General features: G+C 38.5%; 2 protein-coding genes and 1 long non-coding RNA gene across 3 annotated transcripts; all 3 read right to left on the bottom strand.

The window, feature by feature from the left end:
* Positions 1 to 164: 164 nt before the first annotated feature.
* On the bottom strand, positions 165 to 5,040 carry LOC128202548 (collagenase-like). Its single transcript, XM_052903252.1, has 5 exons — positions 4,786 to 5,040; positions 3,206 to 3,473; positions 2,643 to 2,738; positions 1,642 to 1,838; positions 165 to 877 (listed from the first exon to the last, which is right to left on the bottom strand). Exons 1-5 carry the CDS (start codon positions 5,023 to 5,025, stop codon positions 773 to 775), a joined length of 906 nt encoding a protein of 301 aa, XP_052759212.1. The 5' UTR covers positions 5,026 to 5,040; the 3' UTR covers positions 165 to 772.
* Positions 5,041 to 9,373: 4,333 nt separating this feature from the next.
* Positions 9,374 to 11,642, bottom strand: LOC128202547 (putative pre-mRNA-splicing factor ATP-dependent RNA helicase DHX16). Its single transcript, XM_052903248.1, has 2 exons — positions 11,554 to 11,642; positions 9,374 to 10,584 (listed from the first exon to the last, which is right to left on the bottom strand). The coding sequence occupies exons 1-2, from the start codon at positions 11,567 to 11,569 to the stop codon at positions 9,392 to 9,394; spliced, it is 1,209 nt and encodes a 402-aa protein (XP_052759208.1). The 5' UTR covers positions 11,570 to 11,642; the 3' UTR covers positions 9,374 to 9,391.
* Positions 11,643 to 21,057: 9,415 nt separating this feature from the next.
* Positions 21,058 to 24,765, bottom strand: LOC128202546 (uncharacterized). Its single transcript, XR_008253845.1, has 3 exons — positions 24,634 to 24,765; positions 24,050 to 24,242; positions 21,058 to 22,968 (listed from the first exon to the last, which is right to left on the bottom strand). It is a non-coding gene; the product is annotated as an uncharacterized LOC128202546 (long non-coding RNA).
* Positions 24,766 to 25,182: the final 417 nt, after the last annotated feature.

Below are 25,182 nucleotides of genomic sequence, written 5' to 3'. Positions count from 1 at the left end.
GAGTATCTATCTATCTATCTATAAACAAGAATACCACCAAGTGCCAACAGCAATAACAGGATGGTATGGCAGTATTTGATACATCTTCTGCCCAAATCCACAATGATGCTTCATTGGTGCAAGAACTGAACTCTTCTATATCGGGATACATCAATTAAATACAGTTTAATTGAAAATATTTATTAAAATTATCAAAAATAACAGCAGGTAATCTTCATCAGAGATGATTTGGAACTGATTATATAGAAAACAGCTATATTATACGGATATCATATTATATCCCAGGCTTTTTTAATTAATGGATGATAATGGAATGGTAACCTGGCCTGCACTATCGGTATATGCTAGCCTGGGGTACCAGTGAACAATGATGAGTGAGATGACGTCAGGTCAGTTGGCACATTGTGAATTGCCTTTTTTTTATACAACTTAGAATGGCAAACAAGCTGACGGCCCACCTGATGGAAAGTGATAACCGTCGCCTATAGGTATGAGCAGTACCATGGACAAAACAGAGTATACTGTTTCGCCCATGATACCCCCCATGCGTTGCCATTCCTGAGTACTCAAGTGTTATTCCTCTGTACCCAGTAAATGCCTAAGTTAATACCAAGGATGAACCGCGTGGAGGTCACTCTGACAACATGTTGCTAATAACTGAGCGGCTAGTTAGTAACAATTCAGGGCTCCAGGTTATAGGGATCAGACATTCCAATTAATAAAGCTGTTCACTGCATAAACAGTTGCTATCAGGTCCGTTAAGTATCGGCGTTCAGAGTCGAGCCTGGATCCAAGATATGAAGGAGGTGACGCGTGCGAACCCTGCTGGTAGACCGGACTGGCAGCCGCGGGCGGCCACAAATGACGTCACACCGATCTGAAATTAACAGAGTGAGACTTTTTAAAGAAGTTCTTATGTAGACCTCTTGCAGGGGTATGGAGACGACTTGTGTTTCCAACGAGTGTGACTTCTGTGTAGGGCTGCCATCACCTAAACTGCCGACATCGGATAAACACGGCAAAAATCCCGGACATTTGGGCGAAATATGGTTTTTCCCCGGACACTATTTTGCCGAGCCTTCTTGAATGCGGGTTATTGTGGATGAATTTGTAACTAAAATTTATTTCAATTGATCGCCTACCCTACTACCTAACATATTTGAATGAAATCTGGTACATGGACAAATAATATCTTAGCTTAGCACGTAAAATCTCGTACTGTTTCGTGCGAGTGTCTCATATTCAAGAAAACAAGTGTTCCATATTGTGGAAAGCGTACCTATAGATCCGTTTATCCCTTATGTACGACAATGGAGTAGAAGTAGAAGAAGACCAGAGGAAGACTTTGTACAAAAGTCGATTGCTTGGGAACCTCTGTCCCATTCGTGTTTCAACCGTGAAGCAGTTGTGTTTGCATGGCTGTGTTTCGGTTTGAAGGGTGAGATATGGCGTGAATTTACTGAGTACAGAGGAAAACACCTGAGTCCTCAGGAATGGCAACGTATGGGGGTATCATGGGCTAAACAGTATACTCTGTTATGTCGATGGTACTGCTCATATCTATAGGCGACGGTTACTACTTTTCATCGGGTGGACCGTCAGCTTGTTTGCCATTTTAAGTTGTATAAAAAAAAGACTTACTAGGACACGTTGGTTGTTATTCCACAGCCAGAGTGGGCCGCCGGAGTCGCCCTGGCAGGTGCCCTGCAGTGCGGTACCGCTGGTGCACAGCGTGGAGCCCACCACCGTGCTGGTGCCGTAAGTGTTCGCGCACACCGCATTGGTGATGACAGTCAGCTGCACGTGGCTCAGGTATTGGCCGTTCACGATCTGCTGAGCTGATGAATAGAATGTCTACGTTTAAAAACAATCTTTTAAAATGTAATCCGCTATATTATGGTAGCAAGTAGACAATTTATAAAAGTCATCATCTTGCCCTTATTTCAATGATTTAGGGTGGGCGTAATATGTTTTTATCCATATTACTCAAAATTTTGGCTTAAAAAAAGACTGGCTGACAGCTTGACGCCAACTCTCCTCGGGAATGCATCTTTTAGAGATATTTCGTCTCGATACGCCATATATAAGTGGTATATTTCATTTGTTTTCCTACTTCTAAAATCCACGCGGGCGAAATAGCGGCCAATAAGCTAGTTGTTCAAGATCAAGATTATAGGAATATTAATAAAAAGTAAAATTCTTCGCACTCGCAATATTAGAACCATAGAATATCTCCATCCTTCTCTAGCACCACATTTCATATATATATATATATATATATATATATATATATATATATATATATATATATATATATATATATCTAGCAATCGTTTAGAACAAGTTTTGCTTCATGTAAAACTAGATGGCGTCGTATTATATGTTTAGTGGTATTTATAAAAAAATATAATAAATTTGCCGTGTAGTCCTGGCATAGAATGGATCACTCCTTTAGGCGACTAAAAAAACGTAACGGTCGAGAGATGGGCAGTAGCGTCCCTCTTAAAACATTACCAAAAGTTCAACTGCGGTTGCCAACTCGCCTGCCAAGCGGGGCATCTACCGGCTCAGCAGTTGACAGTATGTTCAGCAGTGGACAGTTCACAGCTGATGTGACAAATAATAAATCTGTGTGTACTTACAGTCCCACCTGCGTCCGTAGCCAGCTGCCCAGGCTGCGGTCCCCGCGAAGTTGTTGTTCACCTGGTTAACTGGCAGACTGACCGGCTGGACATTGTCTGTGGAGTTTTAATACATGATAATGGTAACCCCGCCTTTGCACTCAGGATACATCAACGGGACACCAGTGAGTATAGGTAGAAGACGAAAGCAAGTTGACACATAGTGATGAATTTCACAAGAATTAACCACGATGGGTTCCAAAGTGGATAGCGCGAAGGTTATTAAAAGCAATGGTGCTTTTAAACCCCATTACAAACATACCCTTTCCCCCTATATGTGGGGTTTGTATCATTATATCTTTGGGACTGAGAGAAAATCTCGACATTTGTCTTAACTGGCTGCGTTTCGGTTTTAAAGGTGGGATATGGCAGTGAAATTACAGAGTACAGAGGCATAACACCTTAGTCCTCGGGAACGTCAACAGGGCTGTTCAGGTCTTCAAGCTACAGATGGCACTTTCCATCAGGCGAGCCGTCAGCTTGTTTGGCATTCTAAGGTAGGTATATAAAGAAATTATACGTACTGTTATAGTTTATCCAGGGCAGATTAATGATAGCCACATCGTTGTTAAGGTTATTGGTGTTGTAGCTGGAGTGGAGCACCACAGACGAGGTCACCACCCGGGTGCCGCCAGAGAACAGCATCAGGGAGCCGAGAACGACGGTGAACTGGCGCGCCTGGTTTTGCCCGTCCCACCAGCAGTGCGCCGCGGTGAGGCCTCGTGTGTTGGTCAGGAGAGAGGAGCCGCACACTGAGGTCGCACCGCTGGTTAACGTGATGAGCAGACCGCCCTGTTGTATGAGAATACAGTAACAAGACTGGTTAGAAACAAGCTTTTATCCGCCATCTTGTGATTGAGATCATTTTAAAATGATGTCCAACAAAGTTGACAAAATATGGGTCATTCATGTTATTTTAAAAATATTACAATGTTGAATAACCCATAAAGTCATCACACATCGTCACAGAAATGAGGATGCTTCACTGGTCTAGTCGAAGTGTCAAGAATAGATAATATTAAAATCGAGTACATCTGTGGCACTTTCAAGGGTTCTAGTGTACTAGAAAAGTTAAGAGAAAACCGCGTGAAAAATGAAATTTCAACTCAATTAAATGTCAAGAATTTGTTCTAATTTAGCTTACAACTAACATATTGCATTTCAGGTTAAATAAAAGCTAGAAAAAACATTCAATTGAACAAAAGTTAACAACGTAGAAACTGAGACGTACCAGAGGGAGACTTTGTACAAAAGTCGATTGCTTGGGTACCTCTGTCCCATTCGTGTTTCAACCGTGAAGCAGTTGTGTTTACATGGCTGTGTTTCGGTTTGAAGGGTGGGATATGGCGTGAATTTACTGGGTACAGAGGAATAACACCTGAGTCCTCAGGAATGGCAACGCATGGGGGGTATCATGGGCGAAACAGTATACTCTGTTATGTCCATGGTACTGCTCATGTCTATAGGCGACGGTTACCACTTTCCATCAGGTGGGCCGTCAGCTTGTTTGCCATTTTAAGTAGTATAAAAAAAAAGAGATGAAACCCAGCCTTAACTTCTGAACTTTCAAAAAATTATGTTTGGATCGTTTAAAAGCTAATATCACTTGCTCCGTTCTTCGGAGGTCATGTACAGATACGCCATTCAGAGGCTAAAAGTGAAGTTCATATATATCGGAGTCAATTCTCGACACCAGAGCACGATAGGCGTAATGGAAGCCGGATAGGCTTGTGTGCCCACTCTAGGATGCAAGCGGAATTTCGCAAAAATATGTCTAAAAGCGTTTATACGCCTTTTTTAAAGAATCAGGTCTCCACTGAAAAATAATTTTAATATGCCAATGTAGAAAACGATACCCTCGTATGAGTAGCTCATCTTTAGTGCTTTTTCAATATTGGCTTACATTTTTCGACCATGTGTATACCACTGATGCCAGAAAACCCGAAATTGTTAGGTACGTCTGTATGGAAATAACAAGAGCAGGGCACAGACCCGATAGACTTATTCATTTTGAACTCCTTTTAAACGCAATACATACGAGACATTTGGCATTCTATGTGGGATAAAAAAAAATCAAATAATAATTATGTAAATTTCCACTCACCAAATGGGGATGATCACCTAGCGCTGCCGCCCATCCTCCCACAATCCTGGCTCCGTCGAAATCTCCAGCCTCTTCCGACCGCTTGATGCTGGTTGCTACAGGGATTCCGTAGTTCTCGTGGTAATTCAGAGCTATCTGCTCCTCAGCCAGCGCCGAGCACACCACGCCCACCGCCAGGATCAACAGTCTCATTTTGGCTCCAAGTACTTTCTGCATAAGCATCTCGATTTCCAATGACATTTTATACTTGCATTCGACTTGTTATCTCAACTATCTTTACCGATAACGTTTCTTTTAATAGATTTTTGACTGTTTTGATCCAAATTCGTGCGGTCATTTTTAATTAAATCAGATAAAGAATTCAGTTGGTAAATACAAGGATAAAGTGATGGATTAAATTCAACGAAGTGTTTCGAATTTTAACAAAAGTTAATTCGAACAAATTTGTCTGTTCGAATTCGTATCTCTGACACCAAGCAGCTCTATTTCCAATTTGTTGTTTAAAGCTTGAAGTATGAAATATGGTAATAAAATTTTTGGATATAGAGTTACAGCACCTTAGCCCTCATGAGTGTCACCGCATGAGAGGTTTTTTTTTAATGAACGATAATGGAATGGTAACTCCGCCTGCGCTATCGGTATACACTGACGGGGCACCAGTGAAGGATAATAGGTGAGGATGAAAAGGCAGGTCAGTTAGCCTATCGTGATGATTACACTGGAATTCAACACGATGGTTCCTGGGGGGACGATGGGGTCGACCTGTTAGGGTATATTGTTAGCAATGGGACTTATAATCCGCATTATTAACAATTAATTCCACCCCCAGCCGCATAAGAAGTCATCTTGGGCGTTACAATGTATGTGATATCCATTGTACTGTTCAGGTCGATACGGTTACATTTGTCCATAGCGGCCTACCAGCCAGCTCATTTGTCATTTTATATAAATGGTAAAAGTAGTTATCGTTCTAGATCAGGTTTTTCAACGTGTGGGATGCGACCCCCTGGGGGGTCGCGAAGCCTCTATAAGGGGAATCGCGAAAACTATCTCAGTTAAAAAAACATAGTTATAAAGGTAGATTTATTTAGAATAATGATAATTAAAACATTTGTATGTTAATACAAATTAACAAAAAAATAAAAACCTATGATAGATAGATTAACATTTTATTTGAGCTATTTATTACACACGTAAATTAACAAATGAGTTTATGGTAAATGAGTTAGTAAAATATTCAATCAAATGTTTAAACGTTTATATATTTATTTAAAAGATTGACAATATCAAATTTCTTCTGCGCGCACAACCTTGCATGCACTCTCTTATTCATTATTTATTTTTCTACAGAAATGCAAAAGGTTTAGTTATATATAAAGGTTTGTTATATATATTATATATATACGCCACAAGTTCATACAATCAAATTAATTACACTTTTTTTAAATTACAAACAAAAGATAAAATACAAAAATATGTTTTCGCCATGTGTGTCGCGGTGATCCAAATAGGCTGCAGCTCAGTGATAGTTTTGCTTAAAAGCAAAGCACTGATTTTCAGCTGCAGTCTGTAGTTGGGCTACACGGACGCGTGCATCGAACCCAGTGTAACCCGGTGACCTATAACTATAACTCGTCCATGCACAGGTAAACAAATTAACTTGAATCAAAAAAGTAATTTTGAACAATTTGATTTTTGCATAAAGAAAAATAATTCTTGAATCAAGTAATAATAAATAGGTTGACATGTCCCGTATACATCAGTAACGAATCCGCGATGGCTCCATGTACGAGTATGCTGAATAGAGATGTGAAAAGATTGCTTCTTCTCCCATCATCTGCGGACCTTCTGGATGGGTACACCTTATACCTTCTTTGGTGCGAGCAAATGTTTAACATTATAGGAAATTTACCTACATATAGTATGCAATTGCAAGCGGTGTTCTAGCATGAAATACCGTCTCACTCTATTGAACTAAGGCTCCTAAACTCGACTTATTATCAAGGGGAATGCTTCGAAACTGAGGAGAGATACAACAAACAGCGTCATTCTTGCAATAAACACGCAGACTTGTGCCTTCATAGGGTTGGATTGATCGAGATTGTAAAATACAAAAAATACAATCGAATCGAGAATTTCCTAAATACACACTCCCGCTTGACATAAGATCTAACCTAAGCAAGCCGGCTTTTAAATACAAATTGCGCAGCTGCTTTTAAGAAAAATCACTTTCCCTTTAAGCTTCTCCTGCTGGTTTCTCTGTTCGAGTCATAAATTACTATTTGCTCTTCTATTGCAGTTGTTTTATTTATTTGTTTTATATAGTAATATTTTATGTATTTATTGTATGCAAATATTTATTTATTTAATATATTATGTGTATGTTTATATTATACGAATTTATCAAGTACTGCTTTATTTTTCCTCTATTCAATAATGCACCGCCTACGTATTTCTCTGTTCGCCCAATGGTCGACTGGTAGAGAACACCGTCCGGTGTTAAGTCCGCCAAATGTACATAGAATTTTACTGTGCATTAAAGTTTAAATAAATAAACAAATAGAATAGGTTTATAAGATGTTTGCAGTTATTTTAAATAAGGTTTGTCCTTATTTGTCATGCAAGACCTTTATTTTATCTTTAGATAAACCAACTACTTATTTGTATGCAACCAGACTATTATAACAATTATTTGACATTACATTCGTTTCAAGATTGTCAAATGCAACATTATCACTAGATTAATAAATGCTATTTACTAAATATTTACAAATACGATCTAATCTTTTTAAATTCTACGATTATAATATTGGCATTAATAACTTGGAAAAACCAAAATTCGATGAGTAACATTCTTTGAATCGACTTCAAAAAGTTGAATGTGAGAACATTCGGTTGTATTTTTTTCTACGATTAGAAAAAATATTTTTTTATGTGAAAGGACTTACTTATAGTTTAGTTCCATAGAAATTTTATCAAAATCGGTTCAAAAGTTAAGTTTTTGAAAACTCTTTCACTGTTAGTAATCTCTGAGTGCTACAGATCACTTTTTCTTTTGGTAATTGTATATATTTTGAATGCATGAACAAGCACACTTTATTTGCATTATACAATATAGGGAATACGCAAGACAATAAATGTAACGATACAGTTGTATGAGTACAGTGAGGCGGTCTTATTGCTGAGAGCAATCTTTACAAGACAACCTTAGAGTAAAAGAGTAATTGTTGTACATGTATATTTTCAATAATTAATCACAATAAATGTAATTGAAGTCCCTGAAAAATTCCTTGAAATAAAGGAATAAAATCTATAGCAAAAATATTCATTACTTTTAGCTTTACAAAAAAGTCTGTGATACCATCTCTAATCTATCATATATCTCTCTCTATCATATCTAAGTTTAATATCTCAACCAAAAAGGTGATTGTTATGTTAAAATCCATTCAGGCTTGCAAAATTTATTTTACTTTCTAAAATCTTAGAAAATATTTGGCCAGTACTTTCACAGACGTCAAAATAACCTTATTAAAATATGGAGAATAGTTTAAAAGTTATACAAACAAATATTGCACCCGAGGGATACCAGAGGGAGACATTCTACAAAAGTCGTTTGCTTGGACACCTCTGTTCCATTCGTATTTCTACCGTAAAGCAATTATGTTTGCGTGGCTGTGTTTCGGTTTGAAGGGTGCGATATGGCGTGAATTTACAGGGTACAGAGGAATAACACCTGAGTACTCAGGAGTGGCAACGCATAGGGAGTATCATGGGCGAAACAGTATACTCTGTTTTGACCGTGGTACTGCTCATATCTATAGGCGACCACCACTTTTCATCAGGTGGGCCGTCAGCTTGTTTGCCATTCTAAATTGCATAGAAAAACCCCGTGTACGAAGCCGGAGCAGCTCTCTAGTTAAAAATAAATACGAACAAAAATAGATATCTTTATTATAATTTATTTATTTATTTTTTGTTACAATTACATTATTTATAATAACGACATTTACATTTGTAACAATACAAAATTTAACCAGCTCTGAATTATTACTTTAATATTTTTTTTTTGTTTTGTATCAAAATATTTATGTAATAAACTTATAACATATAAATTACATTGTCCTCAGTTACTAAGTCTTATAAAATTGCGAGTCCCTTCTAGATTACCTCGTAGACCTATAACTCCGCTAATACCTCCATTGAGAAGAACTGTTCTGGCTAGTAATTCTCCAATAGTAAGGTTCTGTAAGATTATAAATAGTTGCAGTGACCAGGTCGATATTAATTTTGATACTCCAATTGTTTTTGTACGAAATGTCTATAAATATATAAAATGAGTCGTGCTGCTGGATCTGCTTATGGATATGGTGGCTTTAGTTGTTAGTTGTTAAGCATTTAATAATAGTTGTAAACTATATATATATTTCTTTGTACTTATTGTTATACATGTATCAATATATGCTGTGTTTGCCTATAAAAAATTGTTACACTTAGTTCTAAGCTCCATAATTGTATATATATTTACATTATTTTATGGAAACAATTGTTGGTAAACCTAAATAAATAAATAAAAATAAAAGAAACTATATCATTATTTGATGCCGTTTTATTTGCTGAACAGGAATGAGAAATTATAAGATTTATGCGTTTGATGATGAATTTCTTTAGTTTTGTCATTGTCACAGACTTGTTTTGAATCATTGTGACCCGTTTCAGTCGCTTCAACGACACCAACTACATCTTTATTATTTTTTATAAATTGATTTTCAATTATTTCATCTCTTTCTTCAATTCTACTGCTTAGTTTAAAGTCATTAGATGAATCATCCACATCATTTGTATCGGAATATGATGCATCACCAGATTTACTAAAAACTTTTAAACTCATTTCTTTTAAATCGTCATCATTATTTACTTCCTCGTTAGAATTCTTATTATTTAATTCAACACTTTCTTTAGCGGGTATCATCGTAAAAGATTCCTTGCTGACCATTTGCCAGCCAACGTTTCCATTGCTTTTGCTTAGTTTGTTTTCATTTTCTTGAAGTTGCTGCGATTTATCGTAATTCTCGTACGAATTACCAGATCTTTCTAAATCATTAACATCTTCAAGTTGTGGTTCTTGCAGGTCATCTTTATTTAATGATTTAAGATCATTATTATAAGTGTTTAGTTTATCATGTGTATTATAACTCATATCTTTACTGTCGAATTCATCTTTTACTGTATTGGTATCATCAAAATCTTTAGTAATTTCAGGTTTGTAGTCTACAATGTCACTATCAGATGCAACATCTTTTTCTAACTCATAATTATTTTTAATTTCACTATCATCTTGATTTATATAATGATTTTCATCATGGTTGTCAGTGATTTTTTCAATAGCATTATTGTCTTCACTCATACGCTCTTCTTCATTGCTATTATTGTCATGAGATTGTTTGTAGTGATATTTAACATAATCGTGTTTTTTATCATTTTGATTCCGATCATGTTTTTTAGATGTTAATATTAAAGCTAAAGGTGCTTTACCTCCTTTACTTTTTAAATTTGATTTCATTGGTAATATCTCCACTAAACGATCATTGTTTTCGACTTTTCTCAATTCCTCATTTATTTCTTTTAAATGTTCGGAACGATCGATTGCATCTTGAGATGTACGAAGTAGCGATAATATTAAATCTATAACGCTTTTTTCTTCGAGTGTAGCGGGTACTTCATTGTGTGTAGATTCTTTCGACTGTGATATAGTCCTGCACGAGGTCGATGTAACATGGTGCAGGAACAAGAAAGAGAGTGCTGGAACAAAAGATGTGATTATTCTTGTATAATATATATTAATTGTAAACAATTTGACCGGAGACACGAAACTGTTTTTTTTAACACGTTAACTGCCAACTACGAGATAACTCGTAAATGGCGTTCTTTTTCTTCAAAAAGTTTCTTAAGGATCTGCAACGCATGCGTAACAGCCCTGGTATTGCAAGCGTTCATAGGTTTTTATAATGGTTTTTTATAATGGCTGAGGTAGCAAACAAGCATACGGCCCACCTGATGGTAAGCGGTTACCGTAGCCTATGAACGCCTGCAATACCAGAGGCATTACGCGCGCGTTGCCGACCCTGAAGAAACCTCTTTACCCCCTTTTGAAGAACCGCATGCTGTAGTCTCTTGGGAAAACCTCGGCAGGGAACTCGTTCCATAACCTGAGTGTTCGTGGGAGAAAACATCTCTGAAACCGCGTTGTACGCGACCATTTAGGCTGTAAGGTATGAGGATGATATCGAAGTAATTTTTTTTAAATGATAGGTGACAGTGAAAAGGCAGGTCAGTTAGCCTATCGTGATGGATTCACTTGGAATAGAACATAGACAGTTACCAGGGGGAACCGCGAGGAGGTGATAATGAAGTAGTAGTAGCTTCCGTTATTGGTACACGCTGGCAGGGCACAAGTTAGGTGTGACAAGTTTGGATGAAAAGGCAGCTCAATTAGCCCATCGTGATGAATACACTTCGAATTCACCAAAATGGTTTCCAAGGTGGACCACGTGGAGGTCGACCTGACAGGGTATATTGCTAGCAATGGGACTGGATATATTGCTAGAAATGAGTAGTCCGCGTTACTAACAATCCCTTCCCTCCTGGCGTTAATAGGTTATTGCAACTGCGTACCATCAAGCGGGACGTATGCTTGTTTGCCGCCTCGATATATACAATAACAATACGCATTTTTGTTAAACAATCGGTTAAAGAGTAAATAGTACTCACCCAGTATGAACTTCATAATTACGGCATCTGAGTCCGCTGCGGACTGTGGCCCAGTTTTATACTTTCAAAAACTTACTGATTAGCATTATTAATTAAAGAGTTTACTGCCGTTAATGATCTTGTTACGTTTTAATTAAGCGTTGATTAACAATCGATTTAGTACAGGTAATAAAGGAATACAAAAATTATTTTATATACCAATTTGTTTTTTTATACCACTGAGGTGGCAAACAAGCATACGGCCCACCTGATGGTAAGCGGTTACCGTAGCCTACGAACACCTGCAATACCAGAGGTATTACGCGCGCATTGCCGACCCTAAAGAAACCTTTTTACTCCCCTTTTGAAGAACATCACGCTGTAATCTCTTGGGAAAACCTCGGCAGGGAGCTCATTCCATAACCTGAGTGTTCGTGGGAGAAATCATCTCTGAAACCGCGTTGAACGCGACCATTTATGCTGTAGGGTATGAGGGTGAACTCCCTGTCGAAGGCGAGCCGTACGACGGTAGAAAGTCGCTGTGGGCATCATATTGAACAATTCCTCTGAGCACAATCCGTTGTATAAGCGGTAGAACACGCATAGTGAGGCAAAATCTCTCCTAAGACTTAAGACTTCGATTTGTAATAATAATGTATCGTATCACAATCCCAATTATCCGCATTTACAGAAAATATAACAATGTATGCAAGGAGCTTGATATCTTGCAACAATCCTTGCAATGTTACATTGAGGCTGCCAATTTGTTACTTTAAATCTATAGCCGTCATTCTTTTAATGTATGTAATATCGAATGTTATGCAGAGCAGTTGTTGGAGCGAATTTAATGCCGTTTTATGTAACATTTAATTTATTAATGTATTAATCTGTTTATTTTATTAATGGTTCTTGCTGAAAAACAGCGCTGTAGCGCTTCAAGCGCTGCAGCAATATGCTGAGCACGGACCTACATCACAGAACATTGCGACACACACGCGCGCACGCGTACATTATAATTTAATTGCTATCTATTTGTATATAATTATTATTTTCTTTTGTTTGTTTTGTTTTTGATTTCTTTTGTTTTTGTTTTGTGCGCTACTGTGTGGGCCGCATGTTTCTTTTGATTAAATTATTTCTTTCTTTCTTATTTCTAATCTGCAATCTGTTGCCTTGCTATAAATAAATAAATCATTCAAGTAGCGTGTAGTTACAGTCATACGATTTTATTATTGGATGCTTTTTATTAATTATAACTAGCGCTTACTCGCGTCTTCGTATGCGTGGCTATTTTTTTTTTAATCTATGATAATGGAATGGTAACTCCGCCTGCGCTAACGGTATACGCTGGCGGGACAGAGAGGATGAAAAGGAAAATCATTTAGCCCATCGTGATGAATACACTTGGAATTCAGCACGATGGTTTCCAGGGGGACCACTGGGAGGTCGACCTGTTAGGGTATATTATTAGCAATGGGACTGATAATCCGCATTACTAACAATTACTCCCCCCCCCTGCGTGGTATTGAAAATATGAAAATAAACAGGGGGCAAGCGAGCATGCGGCTCACCTGATGGTGAGTGACTACCGCCGCCCGGGGAGAAGGGATTGGTAATAATGGGGATTAGTATCCACATTGCTCACAATACACCCTGTCAGGTCGACCTCCTCGCGGTTCTCCATGGAAACTATCGTGTTGAATTCGTCATGATTGGCTAACGGGCTTGCCTTTTCATTCTTACCTATTACCCCTCACTGGTGTAAACCGTTAGCGCAAGCGGAGTTACCATTCCTTTATCATCCATTTAAAAAAGGACTGCCGCCGCCCACGAGCACCCGTAACACCAGAGGCATTGCTAGTGCACTGCCGGTCTTTTTAAAAGGCTAGGATAATATCAAATCTATTAAACATCCAATGAGAATATCTGGCAGTATATACTTTTTTTTATACAACTTAGAATGGCAAACAAGCTGACGGCCCACCTGATGGAAAGTGGTAACCGTCGCCTATAGACGTGAGCAGTACCATGGACATAACAGAGTATACTGTTTCGTCCATGATACCTCCCATGCGTTGCCATTCTTGAGGACTCAGGTGCTATTCCTCTGTACCCTGTAAATTCACGCCATATCCCACCCATCAAACCGAAACACAGCCATGCAAACACAACTGCTTCACGGTTGAAACACGAATGGGACAGAGGTGGCCAAGCAAACGACTTTTGTACAGTCTCCCTCTGGTATTCATATATACCTTTTTTCAATTGAAAACCTGTCTTCTTATTACTGGTTATGGGTATTTTTATTACTAAATCAAACAGTACACATAGTAATGGGATATAAATGCAAAAGAGTGAGGGAATGTATGAATGAGTGTTTGTTACTCTTTTACACGAGAACTATAGAACAGATTTAAATGAAATTTGGTACACAAGTAGGCCATATCCTAATTTAGAACATAGATTACTTTATACACTGATTCAGACAGGCGAAGCCGCGAGAAACAACTAAAACTGTCTTACTTTAAAGTCGTTTACACCAAATATGGATGAGACAAGATCATTTATATAAACTTCAACATTGTATACCTAAATCCTAAAGGAATTGACGAAATTGACGAAATTCTTGAAGAAATTGACGACCTGCGTGATTCAGTGGTGGACACGTTGCTTTGTTTCTATGAGGCTCCGTTCCGGATTCGATTCTCAGTCGAGCCAATTTAGAGAGCAAACTGGCCTGAACTGGCTCGAGTCTGAATGTTCTTGCTCGTACCCCTAGATGTTCTCTGGCTAAATCCTTATAACCCAGAGTTATATTGATCCATGTGTATGTCCCTATGGAAATGCTCCGAGAAAAACGGATCAACTTTTTCATACAACTTGTCATAAATAGTTATGAGTAATTCCTTTATAACTTCAATATTTATTTTGTTTTATAAACTCTGCATCTTTTTAATGCGTAAACACTCATTTTATTAAACGGTTTTATTTAGCTCGACCCGTACGGTATTTATTTATTTGGGTCAAAATTAGAAATTGGAATTTAAGCACCTTCCCGTTGTCAGATTGATCTGAAATTTGGTACACACATTTAATTTAGATGACAATACAATATAATAAAATCAATAACATTATAAATCTAAGATGGCCGCCGATACAAAATGACGGATTACATATTTTTTCCTTAACCCCCGCAATATGGGTATCAAATGAAAGGGCTACACTAGTAAAACACGATGATTATGTCAAAATTTTAAATTCAAGATGGACGCCGTTCCAATATGGCGGACTAGGTACATATTTTTCCACAACCACCACAATATGGGTATCAAATAATAGGACTACACTGAGACACCCAGACACTCGGACACTAGACACTCAGACGCTAGACCCTCAGACACTAGACACTCAGACACCCAGACCCTAGACACACAGACACTAAACACTCGGATACAAGACACTCAGACACTAGACACTCGGACACTAGACACTCAGACACTAGACACTCGACACTCGACACTCAGACACTAAACACCAGACACTAGACACTCAGACACTCGACACTCAGACACTAGACACTAGACACTCGACACTCGACACTCGACACTAGACACTCGACACTCGACACTCGACACTCGACACTCGACACTCGACACTCGACACTCGACACTCGACACTCGACACTCAGACACTAAACACTAGACACTAGACACTAGACACTTAGACACTCGACACTCAGACACTAGACACTCGACACTCGACACTCGACACTCAGATACTTAACACTAGACACTAGACACTCAGACACCCAGACACTAGACACTCAGACACTAGACACTCGGATACAAGACACTCAGACACTAGACTCTCAGACACTTGACACTCAGACACCCAGATACTAGACACTCTGATACTCGACACTCGACACTCAGACACTAAACACCAGACACTAGACACTCAGACACTCGACACTCGACGACACTCGACACTCGACACTCGACACTCAGACACTAAACACTAGACACTAAACACCAGAGACTAGACACTCAGACACTCGACACTCAGACACTCGACACTCGACGACACTCGACACTCGACACTCGACACTCAGACACTAGACACTCAACACTCAGATACTAAACACTAGACACTAGACACTCCGACACTCCGACACTCGGATACAAGACACTCAGACACTAGACTCTCAGACACTTGACACTCAGACACCCAGACACTAGACACTCAGACACTAGACACTCGAAACTCGACACTCGACACTCGACACTAAACACTAGACACTCGACACTCGACACTCGACACTTAGACACTAGACACTCAGACACCCAGACACTAGACATTCAGACACTAGACACTCGGATACAAGACACTCAGACACTAGACTCTCAGACACTTGACACTCAGACACCCAGACGTTAGACACTCAGACACTAGACACTCGACACTCGACACTCGACACTTGACACTCGACACTCGACACTCGACACTCGACACTCGACACTCGACACTCGACACTCGACACTCGACACTCGACACTCGACACTTAGACACTAGACACTCAGACACCCAGACACTAGACACTCAAACACTAGACACTCGGATACAAGACACTCAGACACTAGACTCTCAGACATTTGACACTCAGACACCCAGACACTAGACACTCTGACACTAGACACTCGATACTCGACACTCAGACACTAGACACTAGACACTCGACACTAGACACTCGACACTCGACACTAAACACTAAACACTCGACACTCGACACTCGACACTTAGACACTAGACACTCAGACACCCAGACACTAGACATTCAGACACTAGACACTCGGATACAAGACACTCAGACACTAGACTCTCAGACACTTGACACTCAGACACCCAGACGTTAGACACTCAGACACTAGACACTCGACACTCGACACTCGACACTTGACACTCGACACTCGACACTCGACACTCGACACTCAGACACTCGACACTCAGACACCCAGATACTAGACACTCTGATACTCGACACTCAGACACTAAACACCAGACACTAGACACTCAGACACTCGACACTCGACGACACTCGATACTCGACACTCGACACTCGACACTCAGACACTAAACACTAGACACTAGACACTCGACACTCAGATGCTAAACACTAGACACTAGACACTCCGACACTCGGATACAAGACACTCAGACACTAGACTCTCAGACACTTGACACTCAGACACCCAGACACTAGACACTCAGACACTAGACACTCGAAACTCGACACTCGACACTTGACAGTCGATACTCGACACTCGACACTCGACACTCGACACTCGACACTCAGACACTCGACACTAGACACTCAGACACTCAGACACTAGACACTCAGACACTAGACACTCAGACACTAGACACTCAGACACTAGACACTAGACACTAGACACTCGACACTCGACACTCGACAGTCGACACTCGTCACTCGACACTCAGACACTAAACACTAGACACTAGACACTCAGACACTCGACACTCAGACACTAGACACTCGACACTCGACACTCGACACTCAGATACTAAACACTAGACACTAGACACTCAGACACTAGACACTCGGATACAAGACACTCAGACACTAGACTCTCAGACACTTGACACTCAGACACCTTTTTGGCCTCAGTTCCGTCGAACCCAAATGTACGAAACAGATATATCATCAGTTTTAATTGACTTTGGCACAGACGGCATGCACGTTATTTACCCTAAAGCCATACAGTTTCCAGCAAAATGCAATTATGGTACGGCTGAAAAAAGGATGTTGCCCTTAGTTTTGTCATGAGCATTCACCGTACATAAAATGCAGGGCAGCACCGTCGACCATGCAGTAGTATATTTGGGCTCAAAATGGTTTGGGGAAGGACAAGCATACGTGGCTCTAAGTCGAGTCAAGTCTCTGGAAGGGCTATGTATTGAGGAATTAGATTGTACTAAATTATCAGGTAAGAAACCATGTAATAATGATGCACTGAATGAATTAAATAAAATGAGGAATATTCGGTAAACAATTTCACTAAATACTAAAAACAAAAAAATAAAAATCGGTAAAAAAACTTTTAAGTTAAACGGTTTTATTTTATGTGCACTGAAAACTACAAAATAAATAAATAGTTACTTACCTATCAACCTACGTAGGTGATCTCGGTCATTAATATCTCTGATGGTAGTGGTTGTCATAACATGAACCATGTCAGCGGCCGAAAGGCAGTTCATGAGAGAACACTAACACCAGGGTTTGCTTGGTAGGTAAACTAAGCAGCCCGCACTATAACAAGTAGGTATTTTGACCTTCTAGTTCAGAAATATTTTAGTACTAGGCAGAATAGCTTTTAGGCATATTAGACTAAAATAAAAACGTGGGGCCCCTCTGAAATCATACCTATAGCAGAGCATATCTTATACTTTGATAGATCATGAGCTCGGCGTTCGCTGGTGAAGCCGTAACGGCTGGTTATTGATGGTCAAAACCTCCAGTTACGATTATAGTAAGTCGATTCAGCGGACTCTGGACTCCGGAGCTATGAGGTTTCGGATGCGACCGGGATAAACCGCTAGGATGATGATGATGACGATTATAATAAGTCGATGCAATCCACACTTAGTATAGTAGAAAGTAATACAGAAATAGTTAATGGGCCCCACGTTTTTATTTTAGTCTAATATGCCTAAAAGCTATTCTGCCTAGTACTAAAATATTTCTGAACTAGAAGGTCAAAATACCTACTTGTTATAGTGCGGGCTGCTTAGTTTACCTACCAAGCAAACCCTGGTGTTAGTGTTCTCTCATGAACTGCCTTTCGGCCGCTGACATGGTTCATGTTATGACAACCACTACCATCAGAGATATTAATGACCGAGATCACCTACGTAGGTTGATAGGTAAGTAACTATTTATTTATTTTGTAGTTTTCAGTGCACATAAAATAAAACCGTTTAACTTAAAAGTTTTTTTACCGATTTTTATTGATTAAATAATATATCAAGATACATTTTATACGTAAAAATATAGAACACTGATAAAAAAAAACGACTCAACTAATTTGATAATTAGCTGATAAAAAGTTAACCAGTTTTTGAGACTCGACGCTCTATCTACTATATAGTCTAAATATTCTATCTTGGTGACGTAGCAATGAATGTTATTGTGTGTGAAAAAAAAACCACAAATATTAAGAGAGAAAATATATTTTAGATTGTCAACGATGAAATAGAAGGAGTAACTACAATAAATATAACACGTTATTGCCACAAAGTGATCCACAATAGTACAGGCGTACGCCTTGGTCGGTAGGGAGACCGTGCTCGCTACACATTCTGATGCTTACCCAAACCTACTGGACAAACTTCGTGAAGTTAAGGATAAAGTGCAAACGCCAATACTCCTGAGGACATACATAACGCCTTAATAGACGTTCTTCTATATAAATGTAAATGTGTGTACGAAATGTACCAAAGTTTTGATAAATTTTCTTTTTAAATGATAAAAAACCTAATAAGTTTTATCAGCAGTAAGTCGAGATTGTTTATTGACAATAACAAAATATACTTCATTCGAATTCAAATCATGCTTTATTCAAGTAGACTTGTTTACAAGCACTTTTAAATAGTCATTTTTTTAAAGTCTACTGCAGCGTTCGGAAAGTTATTATCTGTTGAGAAGAGCCCGTGAGAAACTCAACAGTTGATCTTTTAAGTCTTTTTTTATACAACTTAGAATGGCAAACAAGCTGACACTCCACCTGATGGAAAGTGGTAACCGCCGCCTATACACATGAGCAGTACCATAGACATCACAGAGTATACTGTTTCGCCCATGATACCCCCCATGCGTTGCCATTCCTGAGGACTTAGATAAGATCAGATCAGTCTCTGTTAACATTATGTGTATTTATTTAAATGTACCATGTCTAAAATTACAAGGTCATTAAAAGCCCGTGCATGATCGACTAACACCATGCACACTTGTCATTTTTCGTTCCACTTTTAAATTTCGTCTTTTAAATGTGGAATGCCATAGAAATTCTTTGAAAATAGAAGAATAGGAAATAGCAATAGGACGACGTTATAGAACATGTGAACAAATAAAATATGTACCACCATCTTATTCGAGACGTACAACAGTGGAATAGCTGTTTGATTTGAACGGGTAATGTAAAAATTATGTTTTTGACATTGTAAATAAGTTTAAAGATTTCGCCGTGTAAGTTCCGGCATAGAATAGGCCAACTCTTCCTTTCCCGTGTGTATCGCAAGAAGCGACTGAGAGAGCTTATGGTGAAGGGATGGACAGCAGCGTCTCTTTTAAAACATCGTCAAAAGCCAAACTGTGGTTGCCGAACGTGGCAACTACTGGCAAAACTCCCTTATAGAGGAGGCCGTGTTCACCAGTGGACCAATTGTTGTCTGTCAGTTTTGCAGAAATGTTCGTTGCAATACAGGGATTGTTTAAAAGAAAAATGAAAAGTAGAAAAAAGCCCATACAAATAGGTATAATTTGTATGGGAATCGCTACTTCGGATTACTTATACCGCTGTAAATAGTTCTTTATATTGTGACGACACGAAGCTTACCAGGCCATCTAGTAAAAAGTAATTTAGTTAACAAAATATTATATGAATCTTTGGTTTTAAATAGTCCAATAAATGTGGATAAACATCAGAATCGTTTTAATACTAATTAAAGACTTAATAGAAAGAAGAACAAGACCATAAGAGAATAGTATTATATGGAACAATAATATTAAATATGTAGCACATTTCATATTTTGTTTATAAAGGTTTATATATCTATTTGTTATTTGAATGAAATTTCACACAAGTTAAATATTGTATTTAAACTGTATTTTTATATAGGGTAAAAATATTAGCATCCAGCGAAAGGAGTATTCATCCAATAAACTGAACATTTATAACATTTTTAAATTGATCGCTCGACGCACGGTAGCGTCATCATCTTCATGTCATTACCCTAATCATTTGGTTGAGGAAAAAGAAGTAGGATACCGGAAGTGAGTAAAAGAAGCTGATAAAAGAGGAACAAAAGATTTATGAAGAAAAGAGAAAGGTACCCATGCACTCTAATACCGGACAGATTACTAGAAGACCCCCGGCACAACACCAGTGTTGTGTACAATTTAGAATCGCAAACAAGCTGACGGTCCACCTGATCGTAAGTGGTAACCGTCGCCTATACGAAATGGACAGAGGTACCCAAGCAATCGACTTTCTTTTGTCACTTTTTCAAAAAGCAAACGGTTTCAGTTTCATAACATGGTTCAATTTCACAACAAAAATGGTCCCGGCATAGTAAAAGCCACCTCTACCTTTCCCGTAGGTGTCGTAAGAGGCGACTAAGGGAGAACGAGAGATGGGAAGCAGTGTTCCTCTTAAAACATCTCTAAAACTTAACTGCGGTTGCTAATCCACATGCCAAGCGTGGCGACTATTGGCAAAACCCCAAGAGGAAGGCTTATGTTCAGCAGTGGATAGTTAAAGTCTGATATAATGATGATGGTGATATATTTTGTATTGAACGAAATATATAATGATAAATAATTTAATATACGTGTTTCAACGCATGTGAAATATCAATCTTATGTTCAGGTGCAGATATGTTTCTTTTTTTATATATATATATTTTAAAAATATTGTGCTGTTTTTTAAAATATTTGCATTCTCCAACATGTGTAGATAGCACTTTTAAATTGGCCTCTTTAAGTTGTACTTATTCTACATTAGATTTATCAAAGTGTCTTAAAACTAATCGATAGATTTTGAAGGAAGCAACAATTGAAGTTTACTCTAAAGGAGAGAAATGTCTAGATTATAAGATCTAGTCAGTGTACACTATACAGGAAAAAAGCTAAAGGAATTAATTGGAATTTAATAAATTTTTTCTTATGCTAATTTATTTATCAATTTTGATTTATATTCATTTAAAAATAATTCAGAATTTAACACTTGTAACACAGAATCAAACGTAAATATAATTTTTGTAGCTTTTTTGTAATTCTTTTTTTGATATACTGTACAATGACTAGGTCCGACATGAAACATCTGCTTCGCATCTTAAGCATGCATGCGCATATCATTCTAGGTTCCCTGTCACATGAAATGTATTTAGAAGTATTAAAGCTACGAAGCAATCGAAAGATCCAATTGACGGTGACAAGGTCCTAGCGTCTCTAAAGATTGTTCAAATAAGTACATGAAAAATTCTTAATACTGAAGTATTGCTTATCGTTTTCTCAGATACGTGTACATTCATTGAAATAAGTAATTCCTTATAACAACTACTATTAAATAATAATACTATTATAATTATGCCACAATTTTCAATGGATCTTGTCAAAGATTATCGTCATATACAGTACCACGTTCATTACCACTGTTGTAATACCTAGACCACATAATAATATTATATTTGTGGTAATTTAGTAAAGCATTTGGATTTTTAAATCGATTCGTACTTACTTATTTAATTTAATTTATAATTGTTTATTATAATATTCAAGACTCGTTCGAAATTTGTATATATAGACGACACCAATGTAATTGAACGTGCTCGTCTCTGATAATATGCAGAATGTATGTGAATACGATGTAAAATAATGAAAATCGAATATTACATTTTATCCCTTGGAATTGTTCACGTGAATTGTCTTTAAATTTTGTTAATGATGTGCATTTTGCATTTATTTTAAATGATTTTAAATAAATAAATAAATGCACCTAGGTTTTCGAAACAATAACTTAATAGAAATTTTTGAAAATAAACGATTTCGAATTTAATAAAAAGTTAAAATATGACGCATAACGCAGCTTATTGGCAAGTTAGTTAAAAATCAAAATTGAAAGATCGCGTAAGTGTCTTCTGCCACATAATTGGTGTTCTCACGATGACGTGTGAACGACCTCTGCGTGATGGATGATGTCGATTGTTGTTAATGAATAAATAGCCCAACTGTAGTTCAACAGCTTGAAGAAAACGCCTAATTATACGGGTGAGTAATAAAACATTTTGTGGCATATTTGCAGCTTATGCTTTAACAAATTGTTAATGCATTCCCTTCTGTTTGTTTTCAATGTCACATACATTCAGCACACTGATTTCCTTAAAAGTAATTATTTCTTAAAGTCATTGAAAGGCATTATGTACTCGTAGTATAAAGTAGCTCACATAAAGCACTGAAGTTGAAATCTCTTTCTTAAATACACGCAATTAAGTAGAATTCCCCTTGCAGGTTGTACCTTGATATTGAATTTTCGTACTTATCTACTAGACAATAAGGTTAGGTTTTCACCGCGGCTGTTGTGGAGAGGACATGCGGCGGACTCGCCGTTTAGCCTTACGCGATGCTGTTTCTTCTGTTACCTGGAGTTTTTATGTAAAATAATACATATTATTGATTGGAAATGAAATGAAATGAAATGAAATGAAATGAAATGAAATGAAAGGAAATTTATTTGCTAGAAACATTGTAGAAAAGGTGTTGCATTTGTGAAGTTTATAAGATGTCCATTATGTTTCGCCACATCAAATGGCATGCAAATATTAATTATTGGATTTATCCATTGGCCATTTTATACAGGTGCATTATATATTTAATTTTCAATTACATATACAATAAATCACTACACACCACTTTTACAGCGTAACTAATACATATATATTAAATAAACATAGTAAAAAGCGGGTTATAGGGGTAGTAGCATGTTTAAGATTAATTTCCAGGGGGCTAAATCCCTTAAAAAAGACACTCTATTCTTAGTCTTTGCCTATAGCTAAAAATTTTATTTCTGATTCTGGAGTGGGCACCAGACAATTCTGAGATGCGCAGAAACCGCTGAGATCAGAGACGAAGTGAAAGGATTGTCAGTAATGGGGTCTAACAGCGCCATTGCTAGCAATATACCTATTAGGTCGACTTCCATGCGGTTCCCCCTGGATCCTATCGTGGTTAATTCTTAAATTAGTCACTATGGGCTAACTTACCTATCATTTCTCACTAATGCTATATGTAGCCTATGAACACCTGCAATACCAGAGGTATCACGCGTGTGTTGCCGACCCTGAACTAACCTCTTTACCCTCCTTTTGAAGAACCCCATACTGTAGTCTCTTGGGAAAACCTCGGCAGGGAGCTCATTCTCATGAGAGGAAACCTCTCTGAAACCGCGTAGCACGCGACCATTGAGGCTGTAGGACATGAGGAACTCCCTGTCGATAGCGGGCCGTACGATGGTAGAAAGTGGTAGAAGATAGTAGAAATAAATCCAAGTGATGCATCTAAACCTAGTCTCAGCCACGTTGGATTCTAATACCTTCAGCAAAATATAAACATTTTGAGCGTTAAGTTCACCATAATGGCAACACTGGGTAAATCTCTCTAAGGTATTATATTCATGGTGATGTAGGTAATTTTTTTTTTTTATATTACAATAATAAGACTCACATTAACTGTAGCCGTTGCTCTCGCCGGGACTGGCGGCGGTTGCGAAGCTCGCCTCTGCTTCCCGGTCTCCTTTAAAACTTGTACAGGAGGAGAGATAGGAGGAGAGGTAACTGGCAGATGGGGAGGAGGACCCGCCGGCGGCGAGTCGCAGTTATCAGCCGCTGTGGAGCAGGACGCATGCGCCGAGTCCGACCTGAAAAGTTTTTTCCAAAACTTTTTAACTTTTTTAAAAGACTTTGAAAACGGAACAGGATCTCAATTCGTCTGTACGTTTGAAGTATATACGATTATATCGTTAGTTGGACCTATACGATTTGCCGTATGCAAAAACTACAAGTTACTCAGCGGACTACGGAGAGGGCTATGTTCGGAGTCTCCTTGCGTGATAGAATCCGAAATGACGATATCCGCAAAAGAACCAAAGTGACCGACACAGCCCGAAGGATAAGCAAGCTGAAGTATCAATGGGCTGGTCAAGCTGACGGCCCACCTGATATATAGGATATATTGCTAGCAATGGGATCAGGGAGCGTTACTAACAATCCTCCCCCCCCCCCCAAATATCTCTGTTAGGAGCTAGTCACCTATTGTATGCGCCGGAGGAGTGCTCGGGCGCGGGCGCGGATCACAACACGGTGTCGAGCGTGTCGAGGGAGCTCAGCAGGGCGGGGTCGCGGCTGCACCAGCTGGCCAGCTCGTCGGGGGTCACCACGCCGTCCGCGTTCGTGTCTATAAGCTGGAGCACAACACAGAGGAAAGAATTATATTATTGTATGTTTGAAATGAATAAAGTTAAACTACTAGCCAAACTGTTTTTAATTACTCCTCTCCATCCAAAGGTTGCCTGCAAGAGATCGCTCTTAGCGATAAGGCCGCTCATTGTTGTCTCACTGTGATTATTTCTTGTAATTGTTTGTATCTATAATAAGTTTACTATTGTAATCTTATGGAGGGAACAATAAAGAGTAGCTGTCTATCTACTGGATCAATTTAAAAAATCTTTCGATGTTAGAATGCTACATTATCCCTGAGTAACATAGGCTAGTAAGAAGTACAGGATGAAAGTTTGTATGGAAGCGAACGAAGCCGGGGGCCAAAGCTATTGTTGCTTATTTTCGAACCTGCACTAATAT

This window comes from Galleria mellonella, unplaced genomic scaffold (genome assembly GCF_026898425.1).
Source record: "Galleria mellonella isolate WM207_F2 unplaced genomic scaffold, CSIRO_AGI_GalMel_v1 utg13706, whole genome shotgun sequence".
Lineage (NCBI taxonomy): Eukaryota > Metazoa > Arthropoda > Insecta > Lepidoptera > Pyralidae > Galleria > Galleria mellonella.
This window is presented reverse-complemented; position numbering and strand designations above follow the sequence as displayed.